The sequence below is a fragment of the Camelina sativa genome, chromosome 6 (genome assembly GCF_000633955.1).
Source record: "Camelina sativa cultivar DH55 chromosome 6, Cs, whole genome shotgun sequence".
Lineage (NCBI taxonomy): Eukaryota > Viridiplantae > Streptophyta > Magnoliopsida > Brassicales > Brassicaceae > Camelina > Camelina sativa.
Genome location: NC_025690.1, coordinates 3,898,088 through 3,914,663, shown reverse-complemented (window position 1 = coordinate 3,914,663; position 16,576 = coordinate 3,898,088). Strand labels below are relative to the sequence as shown.

Below are 16,576 nucleotides of genomic sequence, written 5' to 3'. Positions count from 1 at the left end.
TTAATTTCTGTTTTTTACCATTCTTAGTTTCATTAAGTAAAAATGTTTTACCATTTTTTAATTAATTTCATACAATACATATTTCACCTAAGAAAAAAAAAACATTTTCTCGACCAAAGCGTAATTAAAGTTTATTTTCATATGAATTATATGACATCATTTGGAAATGCCAAAATATTTACTACGCCTTAAAGAAAAAACAGTCTTTACACCAAAGCATAGTTAAAGTTAGATGTGAGAACAAAGACTGCTATAATACATATTTCTCATATGACCAGAAGCTGGCATGAACTCGAAGCCCTGACCACACTATTCAAATCCTCGACCATGTTATCTCTCTCTTTAGGATCAGTGATGTGTTTTGAGGAAAAAGTTGCTCTCTTCAAACGATTTGAGTTACTTAGAATATATTTTGCCACTTCAACCTCACCCTCTCGGTTCCAAGCATAGAAATCCCAAACGAATGTCTCAAGGTTCCACAATAAACATTCAGGAACTTTTTCTGGTCGATTCCATGAGTTCCCACAAGCCACAAGGTCTTTTCTCCAACCCAATTTCTGACAGAGAAAAACATGCAATGTATGTCACTATATATTAAGATCATCAGGACAAATTTTTTTATGACGGATGAATATATTGCTTACGCCATTGAGCTTGAGAACTTGCAAATTAGGAGAACCATCAAGCATGGGGGTAAGTAGATTCCACCAACTAGGTTCATAAGTAGTATATAGCTCCAAGTATACCAGATTATAGAAGATGCTACCCCTGGGAAACTTAAACTATACATGAAGAAGTATTATTAGTACATAAATAATGTAATAACAAAACTAAATTAATTGCAAGAAAAACCTGATAATCTACCTCCAAAGGTGATAATAATCTCAAGGAAAGACGTTGGACTGAAGTTATAGATTCGAGAAGGTTCTCATTTATTATCTGCGGGTCAACAATGAGATTTGCCTTTCTCAGATCAGTCACCTTCTCAATCAGACAAAAGTCAAGACTAGTGTACACTTCAATCTTCAAGTATTTTAAAGAAGGAGCATTTATCACATAGCCACCACAACTTTGTCCGCTACCATCGTTATTATAAATTGTTAGTCTCTGTAATGATGGGACGGCGATAGTGAAAGTCTTCACATTTCCATTACCATGAACATTCAAGTTTTCGAGATTAGGACAGCCAGATAAAAGGTTCATAACTGATGCATCGTCTTTGAAAATCACATAGAAAAGGTGCAGAGTTCTAAGGGATTTCAGACAAACTGAAGAAGCGGGGACATCTAAAAGAATCGAATACTTGAGTTCCAAGGTCTCTAGTGTTTCAACGTTGTAAAAGCTTGTAGGAAATCTGAATTTTTCAATATAATTAACTTGGAGTACCAGCTTACGCAAATTGCGGGCGAATGCAATTCCAATCAGTTTTTCAGTATCCATTGCAGTAAACTCATCGAAACAGATATTGAGATGCAAACTCTTTAGAACCGGAGCCTTTTGTAAAAGCAAAGCCTTGCTTTGGTAAGGACCGCAAGAATCAAAACTGAGTTTAGGCAAAGTCTTCCAAAGAGACTGCCATTGCTTGGACAAAACACTCGTGGTTACAGCAACTTCCATCGGAAGATGAGACAATATCTCCAGAATCAAAGCCTCAGGCAACTGACTGATCCTGTCCTCCTCATAATCAAAGCCATCTATTTTGCTGCTAAAGATCACAACAAAAGACACACGAGTTGGTTTTTTAAAATTTGGAGATTACAGTTAAAGAATCCTGAAACATATAAAGAATCTAACCGTTGTTCCATATTGTTCAAGCTTGAATTGAAGCAGATGCAGATGGGATCTGGTCGAATTCGGCCGCCGTAGAGAGCAAGGCTAAAGAGGGTTGTTTCGGAGGAAATATATATGGTTTGTGTGTATTTTAGACGAATGCCTAGTGATGTTAATATATATATATATATATATATATATATATAGAGGCGTCTAACAAGAAAAAAAAAAAAAGGAAAAAAATCCAAGCACATTTACATAGATTGATTCAAACCACTTTATTTTAATGTATATAAATTATATTCAGTGTGTATCCGTAAATTTTAGTTTATTTTTATCTATTTTAAGGGAAGGTTATTGGTTTGTAATTTAAATAGAGTTTTGATATCTTTAAATGTTATGTAGAATATGTGATGTTATTCAATAAAATTTTGTTAAACTCTGCAAAAGTTTGGTGTTATTAGTTTATCATATGTAAAAAATTGTTTAAAATATTAATAAATTTGGGGTTATTAATTAGATTCATGATTTTATAAAGTCTGTAAAAGTTTTGTGTTATCCAACTAAAATAAAAGAATTTAGAATTGTTAATGAATTCAATTATTATATGTATATATATTAGTTTATGATTTTATAGCTTTTTTTAATTCACAAAATAAAGTCATGAAAATATCATTAAATAAACAGATTGTTTGGAAAACTTAACAAAATTATTGAAGAACCAATCAACATTATAGAAAACCCTTTAGCAAATCCTATATAATCTTTAGCAAATCCTTTATAATCTTTAGAATCTAATAACACCTCTTAAAATTAAAAAGTCACAAACCCAATATAGTATATACAATAAAATTTCTATAAATAAATAAAGTTGAGACCATGAAAATTTATTAATTTAAAGAGGTTTTAATTTATCAATAAATTAATAATTATTAATTTATAGAGAGATTTTTCTAATATGGTAGTTTTTTCAAAAGAAAAGTTTTAAAATAAGATTGAATTAATATAACTAATACTTTTATAGAATGAAAATAATAATTATCATATTTTCAAGAGGATACTCAAAGTTTCTTATATAGTAAAAATATTAGAAATGAACTCTAACAGAAAGTAATGTGTATACATATACATATATTTTAATAATTTTAGATACTTATTAATTTATATTATTGATGGAACCATGTCTTTATAAATGATTTTCAAAAAAAATATTTTATTATTTTATCAAATTGTGTCTAAATTACATTGACCCAACTATTTAGGACCGGAAAAATATATTAATTTATAATAATTATTAATTTACAAAGTATTAATTTAGAGAAGTTCTAGTGTAACCTTAACAATTCATACATTACAGAATTTGTAACCGGTTAAACTACAACTCAACATTTGAAACCAATACAACCGAATGAAGTAAGACGTTTATAAATCCATTTTTGGGGATGAATGAGAAAGTTTTGGAGATAGTTGACTATATATTTTGGTTGACTTAACAACAAGCATAAGAACATTTCCATTGCATATACTGCTGGTGTTTTTGGTTTTTTTTTTTAATATAAATGTAAGACATGTTTTAGAGAGAGAGAAGAATAAATGTCTTCTCCAAGATATTTAAAGACACCTTTTTAGACCTTTCAACTTATCTGTCACCTTCCTATTGGTTTTCAGTTCTAATATAATTTTTAATTTAATTTTTGATTCTGACTTAGACACTACCATCTGTATCGGAAGGGCATATATTTTGGTTGATTCTAGATCTAAAAGAACCGAATGCTTGAGTTCCAAGATCTTTACTGTATCACAGTTGTACAAGCTTTTCGGAAATATGAATTTTGTTCATTATATTCAACTTGGAGTATGCCATCTCACAAACATTGCGTGCAAAAATGCAATTCCAATCAAGATCCAGTATCCACTGCATTACACCTATATGCAAACTCTGTAGAAGCGGAGCCTTGCAAGTTGCGAACATTTATTGAAACTGCAAAAGTATAAAGAAAAATATACAGTTTCCAGCAAAAGCTTCTCCACAAGGACCAAAACCTCTTCACAAAACCCAAAATTGTATCACCCGTACTAAATACATAATAATTAAACGGTCAAGCAGGCCATACTAGAACTCAGTATCCAATTAAACATCATAATAATAAAAAAGTTATATGTAAAGAAAAGACTATTTTTCTAGGTTACATTCGAATACAATTGAAGCTCTGGCCACACTTTCGAATTCCTCCACCATCTCAACCATCTCAATCATGTCTTGAGAATTTTTCTCTTCATAGATTCTTCACGATTTGTGTTCCTTAGGAATTAGGATGTATTTCGCCACTTCTTTTTCATCTTCTCCTAGCCTTTTGCAGCCTTTCCACATAAATGTCTCAAGATGAAACAACAAACATCCAAGAACATTCTTTGGTTGATTCCAACTCCTAATGGCCAAACGATTGTTTGCAATACGCCATTCCTAAGACAACGAAGGGAAAACACAATGTATACTGTTATTATTAGATCTTTACAACCAACTTGCAAAAAAATTCTGACAGATGAACATTGCTTACACCAATGAGCTTGAGAACTTGCAATTTAGGAGAACTATCGAGCATGAGCACAAAGATACCAACTGACAGAAGATACATGAGATGAGGCAATAATATTAGCACAAAAACAGTGTGTGATAACAATTACTTGCAAGAAAAGTTTACCTCCAACGGTGATAAAGCCAAGGAAAGACGTTTGACTGACGTGAGAGATTCCTCATTGATTATCTTAGAGACATTACTAATAGTTGCCTCCACCAACTCCGGCCCATTCTCCATCAGACAAAAACTCAAGAGCCTTAACCCCGTCAATATTTAAGTACTTCAAAGAAGGAGCATTTATCACATAGCCAGAAACAAACCCTTGTGAATCGTTTCCATCAAAAATTGTTAGTCTTTGTAAGGATGGCTCAGAAATAGTGAAAGTCTCCATATCCGATACAGTACCAAATTTTCAAGATTAGGGCACCCAGATAAAAGGTTAACAAATGTTTCACCGTCTCTTTAGTCCACATAGTCAAGACGTACGCAGAGTTCTAAGAGACTTGAGACAAACCTTAGAAGGGACATCAATGCAGACCCAACTTATGAGTGTCAAGCTCTCTAGCGTTTCACAGTTATACAAGCTTGTAGGAAATCTGAAATACCCTTTCTCAGATATAGGATGGAGAACCAACTTACGCACACGGCGTGCGTATGCGATTCCAATCCACATTCCAACATCCACAGAACGACACTTGCCAACCTCAAACTCGAGATGCAAACTCTCTAGAACCGGAGCTTTATTGGAAAGCAAAAGCCTGGTTACGATCTCTGAGTATGTCTTGTGTTCACTTTGATTGTTTTCATAATCAAACTTGAGTTTAGGCACAAGCTTCCAGAGAGACCTCCATGGTTTAGACAAAACTCTAGTGGCTACAACATTTTAACTGGAAGTAAAAATAATGAATTAAATGGTTTAGAAGGAGAACCCTCGAACATTCATGAGAAAGAAATGCACAAGAAAAAAAAAACCTATAACGGGTCATAAAAGTATACCATTGTTTCATTGTCGTTGATGGAGATAAAAGTATTCCTTCCTAGTGTTATCGAATTACAAACGCTGTTTCTACGTACGTTCAGAACGCAGACGAAGCCAAACGCTCAGAAAGGTATTGTTTTTGTATTCCGTAGAGAAAGAAAGACCTAATTCCTCCCGTTTGCTGGCCGCTTCAACCGTAGCTCATGGCGGCGGTAGAAGATATTGAAGTAGATTTGTTCGGCGAATGTTAGGGTTTCTGAGAGGAGGAGACGGAGTCTTCTCTGCCTCTTACAGTCAGTCTCAAGTCATTTTCGACTCTTCGTTGTTTAGTCCGCCAATAACACTTCACTTCAAAGTTTATTTATTTCATTGACCCAAAAATTAAACTATTTCTTTGATTTTTAAATTCAATATATAAAAATTTTATCTAATTAATAAAACCAAAATTTTCTCAAAAAGAATATCTAATTAATAGAACCAAAATTATCTCAAATTTTGTAATTTGAAAAAAAAGTTTGAAAACTAATGTAGAAAAGTGAAATTGTCGTTTGCCAACATAGTTACCTCTAGATGTTACAAGAATGTTTCCACAACGCATAAATGAGAGTATGTATGCATGCGCATGCCTTGGCTGGTTAAAACATCCGGGGATTCAACTGGATTTAAGGGACGAATTTTATATGAGTAGCTAGCTAGCCGGTTCTATGAATCGCAACGTATAGGAAATCGGTTAACATGCATATATGTTTTCATACGTAATCTCAACCAAATATAAATCTTGGTTCCAGTTAGTCAGATATTGTGTAACTTCCACTTTGATTTTACGATTCTTCTATATGTTTTGCGATTCTTTATTTTAACCGCAAAACTTAGTGACATACGTCAACATCTAAAACCAATGACGTCTGTAATACTAGAACTTTTTTTTTTTTTACGAGAAACCTCTCTTTTATTCATAACAAGTTCGTGATACAGAAGCCATGACTGTGCTAAGTCATACAGTTCTTAAAAACAAGAAATTAATACAGACAGATGCCCATATTACAAGTAGAATAAAGTTGGTAACCGACTCTTCCGCTTCGGTTAGCTTCTTATCTCTTCATGACAGGACACCTAACCACGCCCATGGTTTCCCGCGTCCACGATTCCCACGTCCCCGGTTACCCCTTCCTCGAGCATTAGAAGATTCTTTTATCTCCTTAGCTTTGATGGAAGGTTGAACTGGTCTTTCACGCAAAATTCGTTGTCCAGCCGGAGTCATTTGATCCAACATTCTCGACTCAGTGTCGGAATCATCGGACTCAATTGAATCTTCATCTGACCCAAGTGACTCTCCATCTGAAAACGAAGACCCCAAATGGTTAAACCTGTTGTTAGTCATGACATGTCTTACCTCACTTTCACTAAGAGCATGTTCATGTGAGCCTGCTATTTCAGCAACTATTTCAACTGAGTAAACAGCCTCAGTTACAATTCCAGCTTCAACAATTGTATGACAATCTGCCACCTCGGTGCTTTCCTCTATGACTTGGATTGGGCTAGCCTCAACTGCTAGAGCTGTACCGAGTTGGATTTTTGTGGTTGTGGTAAAGGGAGCAACTGGAGGCTCAGATGGAAGAGTGATTGGTGATACCAAAGCAGAGAGACTAGAAATACTTACAATAGTAGGAGCGGTGACATCTTTTGAAACCAGCTGAGTAACTTTTTCATTCGGCAGATGGGGGTGCAAACAGTGGGAGGCCTTATGCCCTAACTGTCCACAATCTCCACAAACCGCTGGGATCCAAGCATACTCAACATTCACCATAGAAATGTTACCCCTTTTGTCAGCTGCAGCAATCCTAGGAGGGAAAGCTTTACTCAGCTCCACTTCCACCAATATCTTGGCCTCACCCATTAAGGAAGGGTCAAGTCTTGGTTTATACGTAGCCATAGGAGCACCTAACCCTGATACAATATGACTAATTCCTGGAATTGAGTACAACCTGTGTGGTATATTTTTGAGTGTTACCCAGACAAGAATAGTTGATATCTCTAGGAGATCAAATGTTTCTGCATCAGACAAAGGAGCAACAAACATAAGACAATCATCAACATGCCATATTCCTCTTTGGAAAACCCAAGCTCTGGTTGAAGCATCTGGGATATGGAAGAGAAATCTTGAACCATCTAACTTGCGCATAAAGATCTTACACTTTCTACCCCAAATTCTATTTAACACTGCATGAATCAATCCATTAGGAGGAGGACTACATCTATAGAACTGACCTAAAACATATTCCTTCTGATTCTCAATACCTTGCAACAAGACATGACTCGGAATTGTTACTTTTGGAGTACCGTCTTCCATATACTCCGGTGAGGTAGCTCTGTAAAGATTTCTTGCTGCCGGATCCATTTTAGCAGCCCAAGGAAACCTTAGATTATCTTCCTGTGATGATTCAGGAAGATTTTTCCTCGGTCCAGAGATTGTTACTCCATTCGCAGCTTGTTGCGAGGTGGATGAAGAGGTATACTTTAGCTTCTTCGCCCAAGCTCCTTTCAGAGGTGGAGAAACCAAATCCTTAGGGGCATTGGGTTTGTTAGATGCATCAACAACAACCTCCACGGGTTCAGATGAAAGCTCGTTTGAAGACACCGGTTCAGGCTCTGCGTTAAGTGGTAATGATGGAACCTTCGGAGGAGGTTGACTTACGGCATCGTGAGAAGAGCAGTGGGTATCTTCCGGCGAGACACCATCCACCACTTTGGATATCGATGCCACCGGAGTAGTAGAATGAACAGAGACCAGTAATTTCTCAACGGCCGTGGGAAGGAGAGACTTCGCCGGCGGTGAAGAAGAAGAGTCGGGAGCAGAGGATATGGTGATTTGGTTTGCAACCTCGTTCTTCAACGCCGACCAACGATGCTTGCTAGGCCATCGTGGATCTGGAACTGAAGATTCTAAGCAAGCAAGAAGAGGCGATGAAGATCTCCGGTTGAGACTTGACGGAGGAAGCAACTCACCAGAATTTTCTTCAATTTTGGATCCCAGATCCATGTCGAATAAACCACCGATTAATACTCAAAGTTGGTTTAATGGCTAGCTAGAGATGGAACAAAACCGAATATGGTGTTCGTGAGTGACGACGCGCCGGAGCAACGCCGACCTGAGGAAACACAATCCAAAGCTCTCTCTCTCTATGACTCCCAACCAGTTTTCGAGTCGCGAGGAGGAACTTCTTTATAACTTCTTTATAACATATAAATCATAAAACTCCAAAATTGGATCACCATGACACCAAATCAAAAGTAAGGATTTTTTTTTTTTTCACGTTCATTCACATCCAAAATAGATAAAAATTCCTAGAAACCGGTTGAACAAAAAGCATAGTAAGTTAGTAACTAAAAGTTATAAAAGACTCACATAATATATAATGTTTCATTTGACCAGAATCTGGCATGAACTTGAAGCCCTGACCACACTATTTAAACTCTCGACCATCTCAACTCTCTCTTTAGGACTGACCATTTCGGTCTCTCCTTCTCGTTTCCATTCAAAGCCTTCCCATATGAGTGTCTCGAGGTTCCACAATAAACATTCAGGAACATTCTTGGGTTGATTCCATAATTTCCCACAAGCCGTGTGGGGTCTTGGTCGCTGAACCAAATTGAGAGAGAAACACATGCAATATATGTTATTATTAGATCATCAAACCTACTGAAAAATTTGTTGATACAAATGAACATTAATTGCTTACATCAATGAGCTTGAGGACTTGCAATTTAGGAGAATTATCAAGCATAAGGGTAAGTAGATTCCACCACTCGGCTTTATATGTAAGCAGCTCCAAATATACCAGCTGATAGAAGATGTTACCTGTGGGAAACTTAATCTATGCATTAGGCATAGTATTAGTACATATAAACAAATTCAATAACCAACTAAATTAATTAATTGCATGAAACCTGAAAATCTATACCTTCAAAGATGATAATTCCAAAAAAAGACGTTTGACTGAAGTTAGATATCCCAAAAGGTTCTCAATGATTGTATTAGAGACATATGAGATTTGCCTCCACCAACATAGTCACATTCTCCATCACAAGAGACCTAAGCCCTTCAATCTTCAAGTATTTCAAAGAAGGAGCATTTATCACATAGCCTGAATGCCTGCTAGTGTAATCATAAATTGTGAGTCTTTGTAAGGATGGCACGGCAATAGTGGAAGTTTCAAGATTAGGACAACCAGTTAAGAGGTTAATAACCAATTCATCGTCTTTGAAGTCTATGAAGCGAAGATGCAGAGTTCTAAGGGATTTCAGACAAACTGAAGAAGGGACATCCATACGAACGAAGAACTTGAGTTTCAAGGTCTCTAGTTTTTCAAAGTTAAACTAGCTTTCAGGAATTCTAACCCATTTCACAAGGTCAACTTGGAGTACCAGCTTAAGCACATTGCGAGATAATGCAATCCCAACCAAGTCGCTAATATATTTTGCATTACATCTATCTAAAAGAACTTTGAGATGCAGACTTCTTAAAACTGGAGCCTTGTGAGAAAGCATGGTCTTACAGACGTTCTTTGAAAATGTTCCGCGTTTATGTAGAATTAGGGGTCGAATTGACTTGGTTTTATTAACCTATGAACTTTTGGTATTTATACAACAGACCCGTGAATAAGATAAGGTCTAAGACTCCTAAGAATATACGACTTGGACTTATCACAATAAGATTAGGAACACAACACAAACGATATGAGCTTATCCCGTAATACTCCCCCTCACGTTGGAGTGTGAAGATCCTGAGCACCCAACTTGGACATTATGTAGAGGAACTGATCACGACCAAGGGGTTTTGTAAAAATGTCAGCGAGCTGTTCCGTTGTACGAACATGTTGTGTCGAGATAATCCTGTCACGAACCGCATCACGAACATCATGACAACCGTTCTCAATATGCTTAGTCCGCTCATGAAAAACTGAGTTAATAGCTATATAAATAGCAGCTTTGCTATCACAATACAAACGAGCTGGTGCAGCTTGGTCGACGCCTAATTCTTGCAACAATTTGTGAAGCCATTTGATTTCTTTGCGAAGCCATTTGCTCGATACTCAGATTCTGCGGAAGAATGAGAAACAGTCTTTTGTTTCTTAGTTTTCCATGAAATAGGCGAACCACCAAGTAACACAACATAAGCACTAAGAGAACGACGAGTAACCGGACGAGAACTCCAATCCGAATCACAATAAACTTCAAGTGATAACTCCGAGGAGGAATGAAGCAAAATACCCTGTCCTGGACATCCCTTTAAGTAACGAACAACTCGCAAAGCAGCATCCATGTGAACTTCACGTGGTGTTTGCATAAACTGTGCCAAAACATGAACAGAGTAACTCAACTCTGGACGCGTATGAAGCAAATACAACAAACGACCAACAAGACGACGGTAAGGCTTAGGATCCGAAAGCAGAGGACCATCATTAATAGCAAGATGATGATTTTGTTCCAACGGAGTAAAGGCAGAATGCACACCAAGAACCCCACTATCAGAAATAACTTCAAGTGCATACTTACGCTGTGACAAGAAGATACCTTCAGCACCACGACTCACCTCAATACCCAAGAAATATTTAAGTTTCCCCAAATCCTTCATAGAGAAACAACGACTAAGATAGTCTTTAAACTTCTGAAGCATATAACCATCATTACCACAAATAATGAGATCATCAACATAGATCAACACACGCAACTCAATCCCTTTGCGAGTATAGGAGAAAAGGGAGTAATCATCATACGACTGAACGAAACCAAAGCGGAGAAGAGAGTCAGAAAGCTTTTAAACCCAACATCGAGGGGCCTGTTTCAAGCCGTACAACAACTTACGAAGACGCCAAACCTTGCCAGGATGAGAATGACGAAATCCCTAAGGTAGCTTCATGTAAACCTCCTCATCGAGATCACCATGAAGAAACGCATTATGAACATCCATTTGGTAGACCTCCCATTGCTTAGCAGCCACAAGACGAAGGAGTGTGCGAACAGTTGTCATACGAACAACAGGAGCAAATGTCTCCTTGTAATCCTCCCCCTCGACCTGATTGCTTCCAAGAGCAACAAATCGAGCTTTGTAACGTTCTATAGTACCATCCGAATTATATTTGGTTTTGTAAATCCATTGACAACCAATGGCTACTTTGTTAGGAGGCAAATCAACCAACTCTCCTGTCTTATTGATCTCAAGAGAATCAACCTCCTTAGTCATCGCATTGTTCCACTCTTTGATCTTAACCGCCTCTTTAAAATGCTTAGGTTCAGTATTAGCAGTAATAGCTGCTAAAAAGACCTGATGACTCGGTGAAAAGCTATCATCAGAAACAGAATCCGTCAAAGGGAACAGAGACGTACCTTGGACCAGTGCCGAAGACTGTAACGGAGAGTCGGAAAGAGCGTGTGATGAAGATGGTGTGTAATTAGCATTGTAGAGAACATAATCAGATAAACGCACAGACGGCTTAGTAGTACGCGTACTTTGTCGTAGCGCAGGAGCAGGCTGTGGAACTTGTCGATCAACAGTAACTAACGAAGGAACTAGCTCAGTACTAGGAGTGTCCGGAAGTGAAGGTGGCGAAGAAACATCAGAAACAACCGCTTCTGCAGGAGTTAGAGACTCATCTTCTATAGAACCAACAATGTCATTAGCGATAGGTGGAGGAGCAATAACCGGAGTCGCCAAAAGAGAATCTGCGGGAGGAACAACGTTGCTCCCACTATCACCCATAGTGGTCATTATCCAATCATCATCACAATGAACCGGTGATGGAGACACCACAGACGGAGAAGACGAAACAGTAGCAGCATAAGGAAACACATCTTCTTGAAAAACAACATCGTGAGACACAAGAAACTCATTACGCTCAATATCAAACACCTTCCATCCTTTCCTACCAAAAGGATAGCCCACAAATACACACTTGCGGCTACGCTGACCAAATTTATCATTCTCCCGTGTAGTACGATGAACATAACATGCAGAACCAAAAACACGGAGCTGATCATAAGCAGGCTTGCAATCATGAAGAATTTCATAAGGAATGCGACCAGAATGAATAGCAGATGGAGTGCGGTTGATTAAATAGGTGGCGGTGAGCACAGCTTCACCCCAAAACTTGATAGGCAAACTTGCCTGAAACAACAGAGCCCTAGCAACATTGAGAATGTGTCGATGCTTACGTTCTACACGACCATTCTGTTGGGGCGTACCCACACACGACGTCTGATGAACAATGCCATTGGCACGAAAATGAGATGAAAGACACATGAATTCCGTCCCATTGTCTGTTCGAACTGTCTTGACCGCTTTACCGAACTGTTTTTCCGTGTATGTCAAGAAATTTTGCAGAACACTGCGAACTTCAGATTTCTCAAGCAAAAGATATGTCCAAACAGCCCTTGAGAAATCGTCAACAATTGTTAAAAAATATACTGCACCGCAAGAAGAAGGGACACGATATGGACCCCAAACATCACAATGAATCAGTGAAAAACAATCTGTTGGTTTATTAATGCTCTCTGGAAAAACTGATCTTGTTTGTTTAGCTCGAAAACATACGTCACAAGACAAAGAGCTGACAGAAGACGAGGAACTAGAAAATAAAGGTAAAGCCGAAATAACCGAAAAACTAGGATGTCCTAAACGTCGATGCCACAAAGCCTGATCATAGACCGCACTCGCCATATGAATCTTTGTTGTAGCCACATCCATAAGATAATACACACCATCACGCTCTTCACCGCTTCCAATCAAAGTCTTCGAAAAACGGTCCTGTAAGAAAAAAATAGTGTCAGAAAACATGGCACGACACTTTGTTTGTTTCAAAATCTTCGAAACAGAGATCAGTGTGCAAGTCAGAGAAGGCACAAATAGAACATTAGTCAACTTAACATTATTTGAGAGCGGAAAAACTCCCATGCTTATAGCAAAAGCTTTACTTCCATCAGTAAATCCAACTGGACTTGGTGGAATGGGAACCACATTGATTAGCAAAGAGATATTCCCTGTCATGTGGTGAGATGCTCTAGTATCCAAAATAACTTTGCCAATTTTTATCTTACCAGACAACTTGTTGGAGCTATCAGTTGCAGATGTGTTGTTGTTGGACTTTACTTGAAGAAACTGAGTGAAAGCCTTCAAGTGTTCTTGTGTAAACTCAGGAAAAGCAAACGAATTGGAGGTTGTAGCATGCGCAGCAACCAGCTGACCACGTCCACGACCATTGCTATTGAAAGAAGAACCACAACCGCCTCTTCCTCTACTGCTAGAACCATGACCATTGTAACTCTTTTCAGACCTCTCCGTCCACCAATCTGGGAAGCCGACGAGTTGCCAACAATCACGCTTTTCATGACCAGTACGACCGCAATGAGAGCAAGATAGACGACTCTTACTCATGATTGAGTCTGGTTTGCTTCCACTAGTAGCCTCCGATCTGGTAAGAAAACCCACAGCCTCTTTTTGTTCACGTTGACGGGTTGAAGACAACCTCTGTTCCTCCCTTATTACTCTGCTATAAACTTCACCAAGAGAGGAAAGAGGGTCCATCGCAACAAGAGTGGCACACAGACCACCAAATCTGGACTCATCGAGACCCAGCACAAACTGATGAACCTTTTCTTCCTCTCTTTCTTTTGCAGGAGCAGAGGTAGCTCCACAGGTACACAAACCACAAGAACACACAGTGAGAGGTTTATAAATCTGATATTCCTCCCAAAGAGAAGACAACTTGCCATAGTAGTCGATAACCGCTTGGCCCTCTTGTCGACACGACGCAAGCTGACCTTTAAGTTGATGAACACGCACTTTATTTCTAATAGAGAAACGCTGCTTCAAGTCTAGCCACAAGTGATGAGCATTGGCTATAAAAGTGACTATAGATTTCACCTTTGGTTCGATGGAAGTCCTTATCCAACCAACGATCATAGAGTTCACCGTTAGACAGTTCTCAAAATTAGGATCATCACCGGTTGGTTTAGGGATTGTTCCATTGATGAAGCCTGTCTTACGTTTAGCTTGGAGGGCATTTAACATCTCTGTTGCCCACTCGTTGTAGTTGTCGCCTGTTAACAAAACCGATGAGATCATGGAACTGGGGTTGTCGGAGCTTGACAAAGTAAAGGGAGACACCACAGGTGTCTCTTGCTGTTGACCAACAGCTGTTTTGGTTACAGAAGAACTATCCTCCACCGTAGACATGATTGCTTGTCACGCAAGAAACGAAAATTGAAAATAGAAGATCGAAACTATCGATGAAAAAAGGAAGAGAATTTTGTGATCTTAGCTCTGATACCATGTAGAATTAGGTGTCGAACTGACTTGGTTTTATTAACGTATGAACTTTTGGTATTTATACAACAGACCCGTGAATAAGATAAGGTCTAAGACTCCTAAGAATATACGACTTAGACTTATCACAATAAGATTAGGAACACAACACAAACGATACGAGCTTATCCCGTAATAGTTTACGTTTGTGATGATAGCTAGAATCAAACTTGAGTTTAGGCAGCATCTTCCAAAGAGACTGCCATTGTATTGACAAAACACTTGTGGCTATGGCTTCTTCTGTAGGAAGAAGAGACAATATCTTCAGAATCAAAGCTTTAGGCAACTCACTGATCCTGTCCTCTTTCGCAACATCTCGATTATTCATTGTCTCGCCATTTTTTTTGCTGCCAAACACCACAACAAAAGACATGAACGAGTTTAGTTTCGAGTTTTGGAGGTTAACTGTTACTAAATCCTAAAACATATATATATATATATATATATATATATATATATCGAAACGTACCATGGTTCCATAGCTGTTATAGCCTTGTGTCTTTTCGACATCCCAACGAGTAAGGCGAGGTAGAAGAGTTAGGGTTTCGGGAGGAGTATGTTTAGTTTGAGTGTTTGACTCTTGCCGCATTAAACCTCTGTTAACGATTTTTTTTTTCTGTCAACTTATATTAATGATTTATATGAGTCTTCTTTTTTTTAGGGTCAACTTTTTTTTTTAGGGTCAATTTTATTTTATATCTACATTAACATTTTCACAGCAGTTTTAAGAAAAAAAGTTTGGAGTTGGAACTTATTTACAGTTCATGCCATTGTATTTTTAAAAATAAAAATAAAAATAAAAACAGAATATTACGAAACCAATAATTGCTACGAAATTTGATTCCTTTCTCACATATCTCTAACTTCCCTTTTTTTGAAACAACCTAAAATAAATTATTCTACACATAAATTACTTTAAACGATAAATTATTTTTCAAAATAACAAATATCACAACCAATATTTGCGACCACTCTCCCTAATATCTCTAACTCTACCGAAATTAGAAACAACCCAATCACGATTTACATGTAATTACTCTAACTACACATTCAATTTTAAAATTCTATCTCAAAGATCTTCTTCCTCTCGTACCTGTACAAAATCAAAACAAAGAAACAAATTAAATGGGTATTAATGCGTGATTCCTAGCATATTCCTTAGTCAAACAGATAACAAATCTTTCTTCCCTAAATACTTTCTAACTACAATAATTTGTAGTTACAGTATTATTCAGAAACATCTAATTTTCTCAAAATCAATTAAAAATTAACTTCTATAACATTATTCTTTACTTTATTTAATTTTACAAAAAATAATCACATGATTTATCTTTGTTCACGAATTTATATCCTTTCAGGCCATGCATTTTAAGTCAAATTAACTATTTTTTCCACTTTCATATATTTCCTTTATATATTATTACTACAAATGGAGTTGTAAATTATAGATACAGTATGAAGTTAAATCTCATGCTACCTATTTTAGTCTAAAAATTTAAAGTTATTATCTGTATAGTTATATATATAATAATATTATAATTAACCTTAAAAAAAATATTGTGGAACGGGTTATAATCAATATATTATTATAGATTTAAGATATCAATACTATATTTACTAAACACTTTTTAGGAAATGTTGATTTTTTTCTACTTACCAAAAGGTGAAAGATAACATATTAAACACACATATTTTTAATCCACATTAATAATTAAAGTTTATAAAAGTAAACAATTAGTATAGTTCATATAAAAAACCAACTGAGTTTTATTTTCATTGCACACAAAAATATATATATTGAAGTATTTAAATATTAAAGGATTGTATGATATCATTTCTATATTATAAAACAATACATGATATACACCTAAAACATATAAATTGGAC

The 16,576-nt window shown here is 37.0% G+C and overlaps 2 protein-coding genes and 2 pseudogenes across 3 annotated transcripts; all 4 read right to left on the bottom strand.

The window, feature by feature from the left end:
• Window positions 192–1,805, bottom strand: LOC104790334 (putative F-box/FBD/LRR-repeat protein At4g13965). The gene is made up of 4 exons (XM_010516064.2): window positions 1,795–1,805; window positions 865–1,702; window positions 645–782; window positions 192–557 (listed from the first exon to the last, which is right to left on the bottom strand). The coding sequence occupies exons 1-4, from the start codon at window positions 1,803–1,805 to the stop codon at window positions 267–269; spliced, it is 1,278 nt and encodes a 425-aa protein (XP_010514366.1). The 3' UTR covers window positions 192–266.
• On the bottom strand, window positions 4,058–5,232 carry LOC109133281 (annotated as a pseudogene).
• LOC104790333 lies at window positions 6,257–8,574 on the bottom strand. Of its 2 annotated transcripts, none has more exons than XM_010516061.2 (2): window positions 7,627–8,574; window positions 6,257–7,380 (listed from the first exon to the last, which is right to left on the bottom strand). In XM_010516061.2, exons 1-2 carry the CDS (start codon window positions 8,366–8,368, stop codon window positions 6,428–6,430), a joined length of 1,695 nt encoding a protein of 564 aa, XP_010514363.1. In that variant the 5' UTR covers window positions 8,369–8,574; the 3' UTR covers window positions 6,257–6,427. The 2 variants fall into 2 exon arrangements, with proteins under 2 accessions (XP_010514363.1, XP_010514364.1); XM_010516062.2 differs by having other exon boundaries at window positions 6,574–6,666; window positions 6,989–8,574.
• On the bottom strand, window positions 8,732–15,017 carry LOC109133280 (annotated as a pseudogene).

Bases quoted from the DNA above. Each gene is read 5' to 3' on its own strand.
- LOC104790333 (XM_010516061.2), bottom strand. From the start codon at position 8,368: ATGGATCTGGGATCCAAAATTGAAGAAAATTCTGGTGAGTTGCTTCCT. The intron at 7,381-7,626 runs GTATTGAGAATC...TGTCTGATGCAG, and splicing joins GAGTCATGTCTTGTTGCAAG to AAACATTTGATCTCCTAGAG.
- LOC104790334 (XM_010516064.2), bottom strand. The intron at 783-864 runs GTAGATTATCAG...CTTCATGTATAG, and splicing joins GATTATTATCACCTTTGGAG to TTTAAGTTTCCCAGGGGTAG. The intron at 558-644 runs GTAAGCAATATA...TTTCTCTGTCAG, and splicing joins AAGTTCTCAAGCTCAATGGC to AAATTGGGTTGGAGAAAAGA.